Source organism: Patella vulgata, chromosome 3 (genome assembly GCF_932274485.2).
Source record: "Patella vulgata chromosome 3, xgPatVulg1.2, whole genome shotgun sequence".
Lineage (NCBI taxonomy): Eukaryota > Metazoa > Mollusca > Gastropoda > Patellidae > Patella > Patella vulgata.
The window spans coordinates 24,265,265-24,285,683 of NC_065881.2; the positions used below are offsets into that span (position 1 = coordinate 24,265,265).

At 31.9% G+C, this 20,419-nt stretch overlaps 2 protein-coding genes across 4 annotated transcripts in view; one reads left to right on the forward strand and one right to left on the reverse strand.

Moving 5' to 3' along the window:
- Window positions 1–376: 376 nt before the first annotated feature.
- On the forward strand, window positions 377–9,096 carry LOC126816632 (synaptobrevin homolog YKT6). The gene is made up of 9 exons (XM_050543333.2): window positions 377–545; window positions 1,392–1,517; window positions 1,727–1,809; window positions 2,435–2,535; window positions 3,062–3,120; window positions 4,405–4,450; window positions 4,853–4,918; window positions 5,114–5,215; window positions 5,637–9,096. The coding sequence occupies exons 2-9, from the start codon at window positions 1,411–1,413 to the stop codon at window positions 5,670–5,672; spliced, it is 600 nt and encodes a 199-aa protein (XP_050399290.1). The 5' UTR covers window positions 377–545; window positions 1,392–1,410; the 3' UTR covers window positions 5,673–9,096.
- Window positions 9,097–10,380: 1,284 nt separating this feature from the next.
- The window catches only part of LOC126816626 (protein FAM53A), a 51,395-nt gene continuing 41,356 nt past the window's right edge, over window positions 10,381–20,419 (reverse strand). For all 3 annotated transcript variants that reach the window (XM_050543326.1, XM_050543327.2, XM_050543325.2), the window contains exons 3-6: window positions 17,858–17,921; window positions 16,402–17,120; window positions 15,712–15,771; window positions 10,381–14,443 (exon numbers count right to left, since the gene is read on the reverse strand). In XM_050543326.1, coding sequence (XP_050399283.1) covers window positions 14,120–14,443; window positions 15,712–15,771; window positions 16,402–17,120; window positions 17,858–17,921 — 1,167 coding nt within the window. In that variant the 3' untranslated portion in view covers window positions 10,381–14,119. The remainder of the gene's footprint in view (window positions 14,444–15,711; window positions 15,772–16,401; window positions 17,121–17,857; window positions 17,922–20,419) is intronic.

Sequence of the window (20,419 nt, forward strand, 5' to 3'; positions counted from 1 at the left end):
TCATCCGAATTTTCAAATGAATGTTATAGGCCAAGAAATGTCATAAATAGTTTAACATTGAAGTCAATGGGGAAAGAATTGCTAGTCTGAACCAGTGGGTTGGGATAAGAAAATCGAGTTAGTTCCCTTTAAATGATTAGCGTCTATTATTAACTAGATCATTGGTATGCGGCTTTTTCTCAGATGTTTTGATTTTTTTTAGGCGTTGTTTTATCGCGTCACACACACATTCAGCTTTAAAATACATATGGATTATATAATTTTCAACAATGTAAAAAAAGGCTTATGGTAGTTTGTTTTTCCATTTTGGAATCAATCATCAGACAACTAACAATCGTTTTTCCTTTCATTTATGAAGAACAAATTTTACAAAACTGACAATGACGTCATATCCTGTTTGTGTGGCGATCGCCAAGCTGTATCGAAATAACATCCACTAAAATCTATTTTTGTTATATTACAAAATATCATACAGACGTTGTCATATTGTTCTCAATAAAAGCTGGAGCTAACCCAATAGGAAAATTAAACTATTGTTTATCCGTGTAAGTAAAGGGTTTGGTAATCTCATTGAAAAATGTGTGGGTTCATTTTTTTTTATTTCACTTTTCAGTCAATCTCAATTTCAGAAGAAAAAAATGTTTTCAAGCTTTCTTTAGATCTACTCCTCGCGAGTTCCAAATCATAACATCGACATCTGTTTCTCTGTGAATTCAGTTATCATTGTTTGAAAATGACTTCAATCGGAAATTGTAAGCCGACAGCTGTTCTGCGTGTTCTGTCATACTCATAGTGTCAGTTTGACGGCCAGCTAAAAACTGTTATAACTGATTTTTGTTTTTAGCTATGATTAATATGATTGGATGCCTTTACTGCCTTCAGTTCCACTTGACAAACTAAATTTCTTTATTAATTTAATAGTATCTTTACACATACACGGCCAAATTAGTGAGACATAACTTTCGTTTATCTGCAAATATTTTCAGTAAAGTTTATCAATCAAGCAGTGTTTTTAACCAAATTGCAACGCATCAGCATTGCCTACATAGTACCATCTCTGTAGACTACCATAGATATCCTATATATTTCAGTACCGCTGAAGGGGTTGTTATTGCGATATCACTTTAGTGGAAGCGGACATTTGAAATAAAGCTATTTCACAAACAAGGGGTCGCTGTCAGCTATAATGCTCCAGCCGTCTTCATTAGCCCAGTTGGAGCAGAACAGTAGGATGTTAAACCCCATTTCATTTCACTATAGTAGTACAGACAGACAAGTATGACCTATGTCGATATGTTCAAGTCTGGACTGCGTACCCTTCAGTTCAAAGACAGTCAAACAGGGATTGATGATTCTCCATGCTAATATTATCATAATGTTTTCATTTATAGTTGAATAAACCAAAAAGATATGAAGTTGTTTTCTTTATCTGTATCGTATAAATCACCTGATGGAAAAGTTCAGCAACTTAAATGTGCCCATGAACTTTCTTCCTTTGGTTATTTCCAGAGAGGAAGGTAAGGTTATGATAATTATTGAATACAATTATGAGATAAATAACAGAACATTAAACTTAATGCAATCTAAACTGTATGTGTTATTAAAAAAGTAAGCTTACTTATCAAGAATTGGTTCACCGTATTAATTAAAAGCACTTACTGTTGAATTGATCATGCCATATTTTAGCAATCCAATAAGTGTATAATTTTAACATGTGTATTTTTAGCATCAGGGAGTTTATGGAATTTACAAGTAAGATTATAGTTGAAAGAACAGCAGTTTGTTCAAGGGCATCTGTTAAGGAACAAGGTATTGCATTATGTCATTTAAAAAACATATTAAAGAAAACTGTGAATGTTTTACGCACAACAAAAATTATTATCTATGTCGGCTTCCCAAGGGATGTTGTGCTTTCCACAAAGTGTAAGCATACTTCTTTCTTTACATGACACCTGTAGACTAGAGCCTGGAGCATTTCACTACATACAAATTAGAGCAATGGTTTCCCACCTTTTTCCACTAGCAGACTCATTCAGACATTGTACAAATTTACGGGGGCCTTAAACATTTGTATTTACTCTTTTCTGTCAGATTTCCAATATAAAGGGCTTTAAAACTGGTCACAATTCACATAAATCTATGATAAACTCTAAAATGGACCATCTTGATCTGAAACATTAAGTTATGAAACAAACATGAATGGAATATGTATTTTGATAACACATCATGATAACGGGGCACTTCAACAAGTTGGTATCAGCTGCTGAAATTCATACCAATACTTTCTGATTGGGTAACTCTGAATTAAAAGAACAGTATAGAACTGCATATTAATATAAGAAAATATTAATAGCTTTCTATTGATCACTGAAACAACTACTAAGTTACGTGTTGTTTTTGTTATAAATAAATGATATTTAATTATTCGTTTCAGATTATATATGTCATGTATCAGTCCGCAGTGATAATTTAGCTGGTGTTGTTATAGCAGATCATGAATATCCTCAGCGTGTTGCTCATACATTAATTAATAAGGTAATAAACATATTCATTAATTTAATGAATTTAGTAAAGTAGTTGTTATGCAGTAAACGACAAGTAGAGCAAAAATCAATCAATTTGGACACACACTGTCTCTAATGATTGATATTATTAGCAAATGTAAATGGTTGGATGACAGGGAGAACTATAGAACATAAATATAAGGTTTTGTCAGATAAGGTCTACTCCTAAAATTAACCTAAAAAATTCAGACTTGAGAGCAAAAACCATTACAATAAGAAAACGAATAGAAAAGAGAGAGCAAACATTTGTTACCCAAATACATGTTTTAAGACAAAGCTCTTATTGATAAGTCTGTTGATGTCAGAATACATAAGGCTGAGTTTACCCTTTTTATGCACCATATAATATGGTATATTATACCAATTATCAGTATAAGATTTGACACCTGTTTTACACCTATGATAAACATTTTGCTACAAGAAGTAAATGACATTGCCATTCTCTGACTTGATAAAATTATTGTGTAACTTGTATAATATTCTTTTAATTTACATAGGTTTTAGATGAATTTAGTTCAAAGATTTCCAAACAACAATGGCCAGTTTTAAAAGAAAGGTGATTAGATTGATTAATTATGCTTTTGTTTAATTTTTCTGGTTTTAATGGCTAATCTTTTAAAGTTTCATTTCATGGATGTTGATTTCTACTAATCTTGACTAATTGTATTTCACCTGAATTTTGAAATGTCAACCATTTTCTCTAGGTTCAATGGATGTCGACCTCTACTAATTTTAATTTAACATTGATTTTGAAATGTTAACTGTTGAACATGTAGTTAACTTCGCGTTATATTTAACTGAGGTGTTGGTCTACGTTATCTGTTTAATGATGGCATTAGTTGGCTGTAGCAAAAAGTCATAGATTACATTGTACCTATGTAATTTTCTATAAAATTCTAGAGGGTTGGGCGATGCGGGCCTATTTCATTTTCTATAGGATGAAATTCTATACTATTTTACAGAATTTTGGAGGCCTGTAGGAAATAATGGCCCCATAATTCTGTAGTGCAAATCCCATAATTTTTCCTACAGATTTATGCTAAAATTTCTAAATGAAAAATTAAAGTATTCTATGGTGTATTCTGTAGTAAATTCTAGTTATCTTTTTGTCTTTAATCAAGTTTTGTGAACAGACTGCAGTTTGTTGTCTCACTGTCTTCAGTTTCTTGTTAATACTAACTTCTATGAAGTTGTTATACATGTACATTGAATTCAAAAATTTAAAATTCAGCCAATGAACAAACAGTGTTCTCTTGGATTAACTTTAATGAATCCGTTAGCTAACGGATAATGAAATTGACTTTCCAGCAACAGAAATTTAACGGACCGTTAACAAACGACAAGTTACCAAGATAACGATCGGTTAGAGTTTAACGGATCGTTAAAATAACTTAGTTTTGAGCAACCGGCCCAGGTCTACCTATTGGTCTAAAATTTTAAGAAAGCATATAGACTTATAAACCATGTCTCAAAACAAAATCGCCAGATCACAGGTCATGTTATTTAAAGATACCTTCATTAATTTGTCCAGAAAAAGTCTTAACAAAATCTAGCGTTTATGTAGATTAATAACCATTTTCTAATCTAAACTAGTGCATGACTTAATTACCATTTGTAAATCTTTTCGCATCCTTTTTGGTGAATCTAAAGATATTTTGCATTTCAGTGCTGTTTTTGTTTTTAAAGTTGTGTTTACAGAGATAGAATCTGCTGATTTATTACTAGTTAATGCTATTCCTCTTGAAAATCCATTTATTACATTGAATGCTTGAAGTAGTTTTACATTAAATAAATCTGTTGTCTCAATTTTGATTTAATTTTGTTCATGTTTTTTTTTAAGTGAAGTCAATTTTACCACATTACCAGACTACTTACAGAAATATCAGGTCTGTCAAACATTAAAATCTAAAAATTCTATGGTAGGTCTTCAGTAATATGAAGTTCCCCAGGTGGGCTTTTGGGCTGAAAAAAATCTGTTTTCCCAGAATCAGTAAAATAAATTGGGTCAAAGCTCCGAATGACTATTATATCACTTTAAAATCCACTTAGGATTGTTGAGTCTTTGCATTCTGGATAAAAGATAAATGCGATATCCATGAACTTATGTTGATAAACAAGAGACTATCGATATGTTGGTATAGTTAGATTGCATCAGACCAAAAATATTAATGTTTCTTTATACTTGACGATTCCCCCACAGATTTTCTCTCTAAAGAAATAGCAGGGAGACCTTTTCATTATGTATAAAATACAATGATAAATATGACTATATTGTTTCTTTTTTGTAGAATCCTAAAGAATCTGATGCTATGACTAGAATACAGTCAGATCTGGATGAAACTAAAATTATCTTGGTAAGTTTATCAAAACAAACGAAAAATTAACCTTGTTAGTCTGAATATGAGCATCATTCTCAACAAAATGTAAAACATCTGTTTCGCCAATCAATTAAAGAGCATTCAAGTATATAACTAAGAAATTGTTCATAAGATTATATTGTAATTGATGATGGTATTCTTCAATAAGCTTGTCTATGTTGTCATTTTCAGTACAATACGATGGAATCAGTTTTACAAAGAGGTGAAAAACTGGATGATCTAGTAGAAAAATCTGAAGGTTTGAGCACCCAGTCAAAAACATTCTATAAAACAGTAAGTATAGTTTTACCACTTTTTTTTTTCAGTATATTAAATTACCATTATTGATTCGATACTGTACCTATTTGGTACTGAAGTGTATGCCTTTCAAGTGGACACCCATGTATATTCCATACAAAATCTATAGGAATGTTGTATGACATGGATCTTTTCACACATATATCTCATAATTGGGATCCTGATACTATTTGCTATATATTATATAATTATAAGTACACGAGGGGTATCTGATTATCGTCTATCCCCATACCTTCAAAAACATGTCCAACTGTGCAGGGAGTTGAGGACGAAGTCTTCTTATTTCAATTCCAATTTTTAAAAGAAATTAAAATGACCCTTTTCTGACTTGTTGAGTAAAGTGTCACTTTTTTTTTTTTTACATATATTAAATATTTCATAATTTTCTTTCTTTCAGGCCAAGAAGACAAATTCCTGTTGTGTAATATTATGAGCCTATGATTATTTTATTTCCTCCATTTCTCTATCAAGTTTAAGATATCATGTCTGGTAGTTGTCTGTATCAGACAAATATATTATAAATTACCAAAAACTAATAAAACAAACAAGTCAACAATCTTGGCTTAGTTGAACAAACAGGTCAATAATCGTGGCTTACTAGAAGCCTTTTGAAAACCCTGGTGTATTCAAATTGCTCTTTTTGCTAATACTAAGCTTTGAAGTATGATCATATTACCAAATCTTTCATTGAATTGCAATGTTTGTGTACATAGAGTATGTATGTACGAGTTAAATATAGAATGAACACAGTTGTGTTTAGGTTTGTCGTCTTGATAAATAGTGTTTTCTTCTGACTTCATTTGAAATTGTAGCAATTTTTATTGGAACTGATTTGAAAACTTACAAATTTGAAAACTTTACCACGCTATCTTTTCTGACAAAAATTATCCAAAATATGTAATAATTGTAGAATATATAATTTTTTCTTTTTCTTAATTTTTTTCTGTTTTAATATTTATAACAAGTTTTCAGACTCATTGTTAAAATCAAAACATTTTCACCTTAGTTATATTTCTCATCTGATTGTTAAGACTATTATTTTGTGTCTTGGTGATATTTTCTAAAACTATTATTCCACAAAATAAGAGGAAATTGTCTGGTTACAGATTAAAAGGCTAGGACATTGCTTGTTAAATTCTTTGTATTTAGAAAAAAAACATTTTTGCACACTAGAAGTTGATATAGAATATCAATTACTGGTTTAGACCTGAAATGTTATCTAAATTATTAATTAGACATTAATTAACTTATCTAGACCATAATCAACTCTGGATGCCATCCTATTTACTGGATTTGAATCAATTTTGTGATGGATGATTTAACGTCAAAATGGATAATCGAGACATTGTTTTTATCGTACCGACTTCAGTAGTGATGATTGAGACTAGGCCTAAAATTCAATCGCTAATATCTTGGTTCAGAGTAGAGCAATTTGAGTGAAATTTTCAGCATATTCTCTTTACGTTACCTATTTTATAATTATTATAATCTCCCATAATGCCCCTTTAACATGATTAGTTAAATTATGTGACCATGTGTTTTGGAACACTAAAATTTAAATATATTCGTTCCTTTTCCAGTAGGTACAAGTTAGGTTTATATGTGATTTTAACGTTTGATTCCATAGTCTCAGACTCCATCTTAAGATTATACAGGTGACTGCAAAATAAGTAGCCACTTAACATTTCTTAAAAATACAACTACATGAATAACATTTAACAGTGTAATTGCTTATTTTAAATTATTCAGTATTTAATTTTATGTTTCTTCATAACTTTGTTTAACATTATCTCTTTATTATTATTTGCATTTTGTGTTTCTTAATAAATTTATTTAATATATGTATTTAACCGATACACTGTAATTGCCATTTTCACAATATTTAGCATTATTCACATTATCCTTATAATTTCACAACAAACAAATAATGACTTAAAATCTTTGTCCGCCATTTGCATTTTTAGGAATATTGTCGTAAATGTATTCAAATATCAATAGTACACAATTTCCTGGCTTGAATTCAGTCAGATTAAAAATGAGACCAATCATAATATTTAAGTGAAAATCATAGGTTGCTCTGGCTGAAATTCCCTTTAGAGATTCAATTTTCACATGACAATCAGAGACTTTATTAATTGATAAATAAATGGGAAACAGTTTTGTAATACAACTAAAACTGTACTAAAATTATAAGGGTCAATTTTGATCTTATGTAATTGTCTCGACACCCAGTCAAGTTCAGTAAAATATAGTAAATGTATTATGAACACTTGACATTGTAGAATTATATTTAATTATGTAAGTTATATACATAATAATTATGTTAATACTTTGTCATTTAATGTCTGGTATGAACAAATTGAATATTTCTACATCTATTTATATGTCTGAAATGAGGGTAATACGGCATGTGTTTGAATTTAATATATCATAGTGCTGAAAATCACTACAATATGCTTGTCAAATGTACGTGTGATTTACATGCATCCAATAATCTTATTAAATGTATCATTATGGCTTGTCTGCATGTGTACGTACAGTTGAAAGTTTTGGTGTAATTTATGATTCTCCCGCAAAAAGTTTTGTGACATTGGACGAGAACACAATATTCAGTCATTGGTTGTATACAAAAATACCTTTTCTTTGCCAGATAATTTTAATGGATCCTATTTTTAAGTTTTAAAAAAAACCCTCCAATTATCGCATTTTTTTGGGAAACGAAATTCTTGTAGCCACTGTGTATGATGATGTCCCTTTTGTATGGCAATGTCTGTTACAACATGTTATTTCATCTTAAGAGTAAGTTGTACACTTTCACAGCTAGCAGAAGTGTGAATTATACCGAGAATGTGATTACATTACATGTAAATATAATATAGACGTCCAAATATAATATGCCAGTTTGTATTACTAGAAATAATGAAGCATGACGATTTTATTTGTAAATCTGAAGAATAGTGTATTTTATTATCTTTACAGTACATGGTATTACAAAATATGAAAACTGTTTATGTGCAAGAACATCCATATGCATTGATTTGTACCATAACTATCAATGATGTGATTGAAATTGCTAATTGTACAACATTCACACAATTTCTGTGATAGATCCAAATCGATTACCGGTAACAGAGATATTGGATGTATGACACAATACCTTGATATTCTGAAGATGGTATTTTATGTGAACTATATTTTCCATGAATCCATGTGGGAAATAGTAATTTCATTTCAGTAATGCCAACAAGGCAATGAACTATCTGAATATTAATTTATCATAATAGTAGACTTTTCTATTTATTTTGAATCTGAATACAAGTGTAACCCACGGGAGCATGATCAACCTATGCTGTATAATAGAATTCTATTTCTTTTAACATCTGAAAATACATTAATCAACAATTTAGAAATATTACAAAAATCTTCAAACATGTAATTCATTTGAAGAAAGTTAGTTTTTCACAATGTCAAGGTATTATCACATACTTTAGCTGACATACTTGAAAAGTGAACCTGCTTGTGGCTTGATAGGGGCATGCAGAGCTTATTAACCAATTAGTCTGGACCCAATCAGGCTATTGACCCAACCTATTGTTTGACTTCTTGATATATTCACTAATCTCAAGGCATCAGAGGTATGTCATAATATCAGGAAATTGTTAAGATACACATTTACATGTACTTGGGTATTGTAGATATTTATGACTTTGTGTATGAGCTATTTATATTCCCAAATTATATTTTATTATTCCCCAACATACTGCTACATGTAATATGTAAAAGTTTTGTTTAAATGTAATATTGTGTAATACAGAATGTATGCCTTGTAAATACTGTAATAAATTGTCTTTGTCAAATTCATTTGTAACATTTTGGATGGATGAAATGCCTAACAACAAGAACAATTAAAAAAAAAAAGACAAAATAACTTTGGTCTAAGTTCTTCTACATACCTGATATTATTGGTTGTGTGTAGTTATTTCTATCATGTCAAGGGTGTATTCAGGAATTTGAGCTGGGGAAGGGGTGTGTACATGTATATGATTCGAGTGGAGCAAGCCCAAAACGGTGGCAATGCCTTGCACATTTGTCATTATTTCAATAAATGTTGGAGAAAAAGATATGCTCTGTGTGAACGGTTCCCTCCTCTAGACACAAATTCATCATTATTGCAACTCTAACATTGATTTTAGTCAAATTTCTGTAAGTTTCATTTATACATGGTTATAAAGAACCACAACACCAGTAGTATTCTCCATACATGCAGGTTATCAGAGACCTCTCTCCATTCCATCTGCTCTGAATGTCGGAATACACATTTGCAGTTCAAAAACAAAGGAGTCCAGGCAAATATCTCCTTTCACAATAGAAATAACAAGCCAACAGCGAGACTGATAATTTTTGTTGTTCCAGTGTTCACAAGGTGCAATAAAGTGAAACAAGGACCATAACTACAGAAGAAATTATTGAAATTAATAATAGGCTTCTTTATCTCACTAATGTTAACATATCAATTTCAAAACGATCAAATGATAAATGTAGTCTGTAGAGTGTTCACAAGAAATTATGGAAGACGGAGGCCACGACAATTTACCACCACATGCCAATTTACCACCACATTTCCACATGGCCGTATACAAAGCAGAAAGTGCTATCATCTAATGCAGTCAAGGCATTAACTTAATACATTGTAAATACCTATACCAAGTTCGAACATTCTACCTCAATTACAAGCAGAGTTATTGTGTTCTAAAAGTCTGACAGACAGGTGGTGGACATATGAGAGAGAAATGGGTTTACGTCCACATGGCACAAACTAGGTCATTTTGGCACTAACATATGGTTCAATTTTACTTCAATTATTCGATTGAGCGTAGGGGTCTTTAGCAGTGGGAGGAAACTGGAGAACCAGGAGAAAACCCACTGGGTTGGACAGGCGACCCTACTCCTTGTCAAGAACAACCGGAGAATTACACCTACGAGCTAACCATTCAGCCATCCAACTCCCCCAAATATTACCATATGATCGAGGTATTGTGTTGAAGAGACATTAAATCCCATTCCATTCTACAGTTCTTCAATACATTTTTCTACGTAAATCGCTCTTAAAATTGAGGATACAGAAAACATCCAACAAAAAATCAAGTAACGAAAAAATTCTTTATTTCTTGTAATCTGTTTTTACTCCCGACCACAGATATAAGACATATGTGACTGGATGGAAACATTTAAATTACACGAACTGTTTAATTTTAATCTAATTCATTAATAAGACACATAATATAACAAAAAGAAACAATGGGTGAAAATATCGTAACTTTTATCATTTTTACAAAAATATTTAATTTTTTACTGCCATTTTATTTTTTAACCATAATCATTTTTAAAATATGAACACCATTTCATAAAATAGTTTATTCATCAAATATTTATATTGAGGTAACATGTATGCAGACAAGTTTGTAATCGTTGCTGAAACTAATCTAAATACTTTTCAGATCGTTTGTAGCTATATTAAAGGCTCAATGCGTCCTTTAGTGTTATAGGAATCCCTTGCAAACTACAGTATTGGGAAAGTTTAATCTCTAATAGGAATATCAGTGCAAAAATAGTTTATTTCTGTTCAGTATTTACAAATTTCATTTATTTATGCTGCATTAATGTAACAAGACACCGCCATCTTTAATTGGTAGTGGAGAAATCCCGACAGTCCTAGTTAAAATCCAATTGAATCCAAGCCAGGAGATTAGCATTGGTATTTTGATTTCGTTTTCATAATTAAATGTTAAATAATCAATCTGAGTACATATTTAGCGTATATTAGGCCGTGAGAATTTCATATTTTAGTGAAAATGCAAATGACGCATCGAGCCTTTAAGGCTTGTATGATGGAAAATAAATGTTATTGAAAATGGTTTATATCATTTGTGGCTATGTTCAATGATGTCTGTTCATTATAACTACATGTACTTGGGCTTTTTTACAGGGCTTGGTCTAAAATTTCTTTGGTGGAATCCAACCATGTATCATAAGAATAAAATATTAGAGCTTTAGTATTAGAAAGGCCAAACAAACTGGGTATTTTCTGATTTATGCTTACAGATAGAATTGGTTTATCCATATCAATATTTTTGATGAAACTAGCCTGGGCATTATAAACTAAGAGACAGACAGATTGAGTGATATAAGTCCATATCAAGGACACCTGAGGCTGATTATAATCTAAACTAACTTTATTAAATAATGTCTTCTTCCAGTATCATACGATAATTTATAAGCAACTTAAAGTTTTGCTTCGTCAAAGTATTGTTAAGCAGTATTTATTTCAGCAATTTGTCAGAATTTTAGAAGTTTAAAAAAGTTTGTAAATTATGTTTAACTACATTTTTTAAGATTTTTTTTTTTTGTAAACTACAATTTTTTTCAAACTATTTTATTCTAAGTATTCAACATTATTTAATAAAATTCTAACAACTTTAAGTAAAAGGAGAAATTTTCATTTAAAAATAATTAATTTGCTTTACCAGGGATTCCCTACAATAAAAATTATGGCCGACGATCCAACTGTCTCTTTCTGACATGACATTTTTTTTATTAAATTATGGAACCCCATAAATGCATTCAATTTTTCAAATTCATTGATGAGATTAAATAAAGATTCCATGTTTATATCTCTTTGACATATTTAAATGAAAATTGCCCCTAGTACCTGACCATATGTACACGTAGATCTACATATTACATATGTTTTCATCCATGAACAATAATAATATAATACAGGCATGATTTATTTAATCATAGTAAATAATAATAACTATATACATATAGAGGCTCTGTCAGAGTGAACATAATAGAAAATAGATCAAGGATAACCGATCAGATACTAAATTCATATACGGGTAAACAATTTTTAATGAGGCTATAAATCAAGCCAAGACTCATTCCACCAAATAGTTTCTCCTTACTCTTCTAGAACACTTGATGTCAATCCTCAAGTATCTGAACTTATCTAACAATTCCAATAGTACCTTTTTAAGTTTCTTTCTTTTTGCAAATTTTGCAACCTTTCATTTACCATGAATATTGGATTTTCATAAATTATGTCCAAATGACAATATCAATGGTTCTGGTTTTCAACTATTTCAACACCCTAATGGAGCCTCTATGTAGTTTAGAAGACATGAAATGGTTTATAAATGGATGAATTATATTTACAATTTAATTTGACTGATGTATATATAAGTTATCTTACAATATGATGAGTGTAGGGTGGGTTAAATAAACATATACTCTGTAGAAACACAACAACTCTATTATTGTCAAAACGTCCAACCAAGGTGTTTATCAACTTAACCTCAGATTTATGCAGGAAAAGTTTAAAGAACAATGTCCTTCAGAGAAACGAAATATTGTTAAATTGTCAGAAAGGGTTTCAAGGTTATTATTGTTCACCGGTAAATATGTTTTACATAGAAAATACATTTTAGTAATATCTATGTATTTACAATGCTCTTACACATGCATGTAAATTGACTGATCAGATCTTTTCATCAGCAATCCAGTATTAGTCAAAGCCATCATGCAAGGCAGTACAAGTTATCAAATACCAAACATTTAGGATAAAATTCATAATCTCCTTGACAAAAGATTTTTGAGCTGAATAATTTCTACAGAATATAGGAATCACAGTTGGCTAAAAGGACAATATGACCTTGTTACTATGAAAATAGTGGTATTGTTGCAATGGTGACATCTACAGATGGATGTTAAAATGCTGATTTAACAAATTGCTAATTCTAAAACTACAAATATTTGTGATAAGGATCTAAAAACATTAGAAAATGTTTACCAAACTATGGCTATATGCAAGTGAAAAAGTTAGCTTTGAATAGACAATTTAAATACCGAACTAAACAAACAAAGCTACCTTTGTACAAGGATGTAATTAATAATGCCTTGATTTTAATACCAAAAGTAAGTAGTTTTATCGCAAAAAAAAATAAAAACCATTAAAACTTGGTTAATTAACAGCATGTACAAGTAAATTGGTTTTTAGATATCACAACTATTTCTAGTTACCTTCCCTTGATTTCAATGGCCATAATGAAATTCAAATCAATAAAATCCTATACTACTGTTTGAATGTATTCAAGTCATTACAATTCTTTTCCAAAACATATCCCTCCACGAAAACTTTCATACCAATATATCATACAGTATTTGTCAGCCATGGAAAATATGTTCTCCAAAATTCATTTTGATATAACACTAAGTACAACAATGATGTTAGAGTCATAAGGGGAGGTAATTCACAACATGGCAAGCAACATACAAGGTATTAATTGTTTGTGAGTTTTTCTTGCAGTTTAAATAAGGTCATCACTGTATGACAATAATTCATAATATTTCATTAAGAACTTCTTAATAATTCAAAGATCGTTTTTATTAATTTCATAAAACAAAATATTCAAATCCCTGTCTGAGAAAAGTCAAGCAATTTACATGTAGCATTCTTTGACGTAATTCATAAAAATACAAATAAGTCAAAAATCATCGGCTTGAGTTAAAATTCATTTGATTTAGCTGCTTTATAAGAGATGCATTATTGAGATATGACAACTTGCTATTAACACATGCTGCCAAGACTTGCCTTTAAAAAACAAACATTGAACTCCAATCAGTAAAATATAGTTTCTTCAATTAAATCTTAATTCATATATTTTTGTTCAGGATAAAATCTGATTTTTTTTTGTATAATTCGAAAATAACTCTTTGTTCCTTTTATCTTTTGTGTAAAAATATTGTTTTATCTTTCCTCCCTTGTAGTCTTATGTCATCAAAAAACAATCAACATCTCTTCCCTGAGTAGAAAAATTAAACTTAATGTTTTTCAATTTCATCCATGTCGAGGTCTTTTAAAGGGAAAATAACTTCACGATCTTCATCAATCTGGTTGTCATGACAATCGCAATCATCCAATCCACTGTCAGCTAAGAAATCGACAGGTTCCTGGTAAGCTGCACTTTGAAATGCACCCCTTCCCGTTGGTGTTTGTTGCTGTTCAGACTGTGAGACTTCATCGATAGGACTTGTAGGAAAATTATCAAGTCCCTTAAATGGAATGTCTGTATCCAGTGGTGAACTGGCAATTGGCACAAGTCTCATTACAAGGTCATTATCATCTCTATCTCTGTGTGACCGTTTCTATAAAATAAAACACAAGGGCCATGAACAGAGAAGCTATGAAAACATAGGATGTCTTTCCGACATCTCTCCATGTGAATTTATCTACTGCAATGTTGAAATACTTGGAAGAAAATTGGCTTCCTCGTAAAAGAACCCTTGACAGTCTGAATTTGAAATAAGAGTATGCCGTAGTATCACATACTCCTCGCAGTGTTTCGTTTGATTAGAGCCAATCCCACTAGTCACTGCTGTAAAGAAAGCAAATTCTTGTTCCAAATTATGACTGGTCAATAGTCTGATTAACAACCAATAGCTAACTGCGTAAAAATATAATTACGCTTTCAACAGATCTCCAAATTGGACCAAATATGTTTACATAACGTTACGTCATGACTCACGATTTTATTATGCCCAGTTAACCAGTGCATATCAGAATATTGCAGAAAAACTAATTGTGTGACAAATGAGGCTATCAACACGGATATAATGTAAACAATATTGTTTTGAGACAAACAACACTGTTACCGTTTTTAATACCTTAAATCACTGTCCAAAGTTTAAGGGAAGACCCTAGATTAAACAAAGGGCTGTCATGTTGCTGTGCTTGGGGATAGATTTGATTGAACGGAAAGAATAGACACACTCCCTCAAAAACGCAAGTATCAGAAGCTAATCCAGCAAAGCCAGAGAGGGATTTCTCAAGCCATTGCTTCAGGAATATGTAGTATCGCTGTCTAGGCAACATTTCCCTCATAGCATACTGTATGGCATATGCCCGTCTTTATCAACCCAGTTGGTGCAGAATAGTAGGGCCTTAAACTCTATTTTATTTCATTTTCATTTCTCTGTTAATAAAGATACATTATGGGAGAATAGATAAAGAGCTGACAGTTCTCATTATAATAGTTAAAAACTAGATAATGTAAAGGTAATTTGTTGAAAATTTCAGTCAAATTGGTCCACTATGAACCGAGATATCACCTTTGTAAATTTCCGCCTAGCCTCGTTCATCATTACTAAAGTTAGTACGTTTAAAAGGATTATCCATTGTTTTGATTTAATTATCAATGAGCGTTTGCATAATATAGGATTCTAATCCAGTCGATATCGAAGGCTAGCCTTGACATTGAGAGTTGATTACGGTCTGGATAAGTTAATTAATGTCTAATTAATAATTTAGATAACATTTCAGGCCTAAAGAAAGACTGTGATAGGCAGATTTAGCTCTTGCATAGTATGTTTAAGTAATTTAGTATTCACTTAAATATCTTGCATGAAATAATTACCTGAAGTATGGAAGGTGAAAATGGTATTGGTTTAGATATACCCAACTGACCATACGCAGTCTAAAATATATGAAATAAAGAGGAACAGTGATATAAAGGATTAAGACAACTATTAAGACTAATACTAAATTCTAATTTCTAGGTATATTTGTAGATAACTTAAAAGTAAAACAAGTTCCTTCTACAAATCACTAAATACTTGGAATTTTAATCTTCATTCAAGATAGGTTGCCAGGCAACGATACATACGCCCACAGCAGCTAAATCATCGGAGCGGTTGACAACGGTTGTCACATATTTAAATTATTGAAATTAAAGAAGATTCTTCATCTCACTGATGTAAACAACATATATCAATTTCAAAACAATCATATGATAAATGTAGTCTGTACAGTGTTCATGCACGGACAGGGGCAACGGCAATATACAAGTACAACCACATTTTCATGTGGGCGTATAAAGAGGGAAACAAGGATAGAGGAATCCAGAAAATTATAATGTATCCATGCTAGATATTTGTTCTTGATGTATGAAGTAGATGGATAGCTTTGTGCAGAATGATAGACAAGTCAGAATTTTAAAAACTCTGACCTGTCGAGCATTTACAATGTTTCAATAGAGTTCCTCCCCTGGAATAGCTTTACAACAATGTCACAAATAAAATATGGGTGTATAATAAAAATAACCAACCTGCGTCATTTTAGTAAAATCCAGAGTAGGTCTGTCATAGTCGTGACGTCGTTTTTTACCATATTTTCGATCATGTAGAACACATGGCTGTGATTTACATCGAGGAATTCTGTGGATACGGGGAGGTGACGAATAACGGAGGGAATCTGGGCCAGGACTACTAATACCCCCTAGTGGTCTGCTCGAGATTCGATCCTCACAAGAAAGACTTCGGTTCTGTAGAATTTCAAAACGGTTAAATTTATACGGACTGTGATCAAACCATGAGGAGCTGTGAGATATTTCACTCATGGCGGACGCTGGTCGGGGAACAGGAGACCCAGGGGGTGTCTGAAAGTCTGAAGATGTCACATGGCCACTGTCAACACTGACTGGTGAAGCAGAACTCATAAAGTTTTTCGTAAATGCTTTAGCCCCTGGCACCTGAGCCATGAATTTAGCGGACAGAGCCTGAAAGTCTTTATACACTGGTATCGGTTTGCACAAAGTTGTTCCGAAGAAATACGGATCCCCCTGATTGGGGGGAACTGAGAGTGAACGACAATGTTTTTTTGGTGGTGGTGCATTTGGTGTGCTCGGTGATGTATCACAGACAATATTCTGATTGGTCGAAATGCATTTGATCCCTTTACTTCCTCTTCTTTCTCCCCGCTTGCCACCATCTTGTTTATTGTTTCCATGGTTACTTGTATCTATCGATAATGTCCACACATTTTTACCTGAAACGATACAGACATAATTATTGAGTATTCCCATTACTTACATTCTACATTATCCTCTTGCCGATTCCATCAGTAAAATTATACCAATATTCTGGAACTTTTCAGTTTTGATTGATTCACATGGCACAGTCCGTAACGTGTAGGTTCAGATTGGTTGACTATAGTTTAGCTTCCCAATCAAAACCCACGTGCGATAAAGAAACAATTTCATGAAATCTACTGAAAGGCTTTTATCATCCAGACATTTAATTGGGCGTCTAATAAAAATCAAAAGTATCATTAAGCCTTCATCACAGAAGTGCTTTGTTTAAATTTCGAACACCCTGTTACAATCATGGGAACAAAGCCATGACCATACTGGTAAAAAGACTGAACTTCTACTGCACAGAAACCTTTCCTGTCAATGTCATAGTTTTACAAACCCATGTAAACTAACTTGCATGGCTTGCACAATGAGAGAGAGAAATGGGGTTTAACATCCATTCGACACAAACTAGCTCATTTCGGGACTAACAAGGTTCAATTTTGTTTCAATAATTCGCTTGTGCATAGGGGTCTTTAGCAGTGGGAGGAATACTACCGTCAAATCGAAACTATGATACAACGTGCAAGCATTAACCATTCGGCCACCCAACGCACTCTTGCACAATGATTACAGTACAGGCATGCTTGCACAGTATCCAACAGTATTTTATGTTTTATTCTTTAGATCTCTGAATAAAATATCTTTTCACCTTTGACTGATAAACTATCCACTGCTGTAGTCACCGGTTTTATTGTATTGTCATCATTAGATATCTGAAATACATTAAAAATCAATAAATAAGAAACAAGATTATAAAATATCTTCAAATATTATTAGTTAATATACACCCTTGTTGAAAACTGCTGATGATAATGGTAATATATGTATTTTCATACTATACATATGTACAAAGCTTGTTGTAATATTTTCATACTGATCTATTGTGCTAACCTTTCAGGTTTACACATATCAAGTTACAACACTGAAATTCTTAAGACAAAAAATCCATTTTAAAAAGGCAAACTGCCTTTTATATTTGCCGGCTGTCTTAATCTGAGTTTCGAGTTAATCATCTTAATTTCTTGAAATGCAAAATTACAGATGGATTCCTCAGATGGACATTTTTCATGAGAGCTTCACAATGACTGGCAGAAATGACTGAAATATGTGACATCCTTGCCAACAAAGTAGTACCTACATAAATGTAAATAACATAGGGTGTAGGGATAAATTCTATAAAGACTAACTTTCACTAAATATCTATAAAGATAACTCTTCATGTCCTATAAAGACAATTATACCTTTGACTAAATGTCCTATAATAAATACCCTTAACTAATTTTCTTGTAAAGATAACCCTTAAATTTCATTTTAAGACTTTCATTCAACTAAACATCCTATTAAGATAAACTTTGACTAATTGTCCTGGAAGATTAGAATTGACAAAAAATCCTGAAAAGAGTACCCTCAAAGAAAAAAGTCCTTTAAAGGTTACCTCCGATTATAGTCCTTTAAAGATTGTCTTCGATTATAGTCCTTTAAGGATTATATTCAATTAAATGTCCTGTACCGATTTCCTTGGATTAAATGTCGATTTCCTTGGATTAAATGTCCTATAATAAATACCTGTAACTAATTTTCTTGTAAAGATAACCTTTAAATTTCATATTAAGACTTTCATTCAACTAAACATCCTATTAAGATAAACTTTGACTAATTGTCCTGGAAGATTAGAATTGACAAAAAATCCTGAAAAGAGTACCCTCAAAGAAAAAAGTCCTTTAAAGGTTACCTCCGATTATAGTCCTTTAAAGATTATCTTCGATTATAGTCCTTTAAGGATTATATTCAATTAAATGTCCTGTACCGATTTCCTTGGATTAAATGTCAATTTCCTTGGATTAAATGTCCTGTACCGATTTCCTTTGATTAAATGTCTTATACCGATTACCTTTGTTTAAATGTCCTATATTGATTAAATGTCCTATATAAAGATTAGGTAAATGTCCTGTAAATGTTAGCAACACTATGATTGTTGGAAGGAAGATCATATGCATGTATGGTTCTAACTTTTCTTGCACAATTGACATTCTGGAAACGGATGCCCTAATAAAAGTATGCAGACAAATGCTATAAAAAGCTATGTGGATATAGTTTGTTGGTATTAGTCATATGTCATACATGTAACTTTCTGGCACCTTGTTACAACTGGAATGTACTTTGTTTAATGTTTACCTATCATTAATACACAGAAATCTACATCTTGATAAATAAAACAATAAACAATACTATTTACAAACAACAATAACAGATCCATAGAAATTAGTGAGAACTTCAGAACATATTTCGCCATGAGATTCTGGTAGAGCTAAAATCTGAATTAATGAAAATTCTTCAAGCCATCTGATTCAGATCATTTGCTTGATAAAGACAAGACTACCCTCGTTGAAACATCGCTTAGTATTAAACTCAGTAATTGTGAATCCCTAAAATTGTACCATGTGTTAGTATGTTCAATTACTAAATGCGAATCAAAGACGCTTGTAGACCAAACTAGCGGCTGCCAGGCAGAATACGCCCACATTTTCGAGAGATGGATAGAGAACAAGCTAAAAAGAATGTGATTTTTCCTACAATCAAGGGCCATAATTCAGGAAATTACAATTCGATATGCACAATTAAACTTACATTTCAAGTTTCAACAAAATCAGATAAAAATTGTGACCTCTATAGGGTCCACAACCTTGATATACCATATTTTTAAGCTATTTGAGAACGAGGGGCGGCCATTTTGTCTGTCAGTTTTAGGCAGATTTTCATGAAATTCGAACTTAGCCGTCGTTAGGGTGTAACGGTGATATAATAATACGTTTTTTAAAATCGGATAAAAATTATGACCTCTATAGGGTCCACAAGCTAAAAACGCGATTTTTCGTACAATCAGGGGCCATAATTCAGGAACCGAGATCTTTGGGTTATAAACTTACATTTCAAGTTTCAACAAAATCGGATAAAAATTGTGACCTCTATAGGGTCCACAACCTTGATATACCATATTTTTACGCTATTTGAGAACAAACGGCGGCCATTTTGTCTGTCAATTTTGGGCAGATTTTCACGAAATTCGAACTCAGTCGTCCTTATGGTGTAACGGTGATATAATTATATGTTTTTTTAAATCAGATAAAAATTATGACCTCTATAGGGTCCACAAGCTAAAAACACGATTTTTCGTACAATCAGGGCCATAATTCAGGAAGTTACGGTCCGA

Coding starts and splice junctions, on each gene's coding strand:
- LOC126816632 (XM_050543333.2), top strand. CDS start 1,411: ATGAAGTTGTTTTCTTTATCTGTATCGTATAAATCACCTGATGGAAAA. Junction 1,810..2,434: donor GGCATCTGTTAAGGAACAAG/GTATTGCATTAT, acceptor TATTCGTTTCAG/ATTATATATGTCATGTATCA. Junction 4,919..5,113: donor ATGAAACTAAAATTATCTTG/GTAAGTTTATCA, acceptor TGTCATTTTCAG/TACAATACGATGGAATCAGT.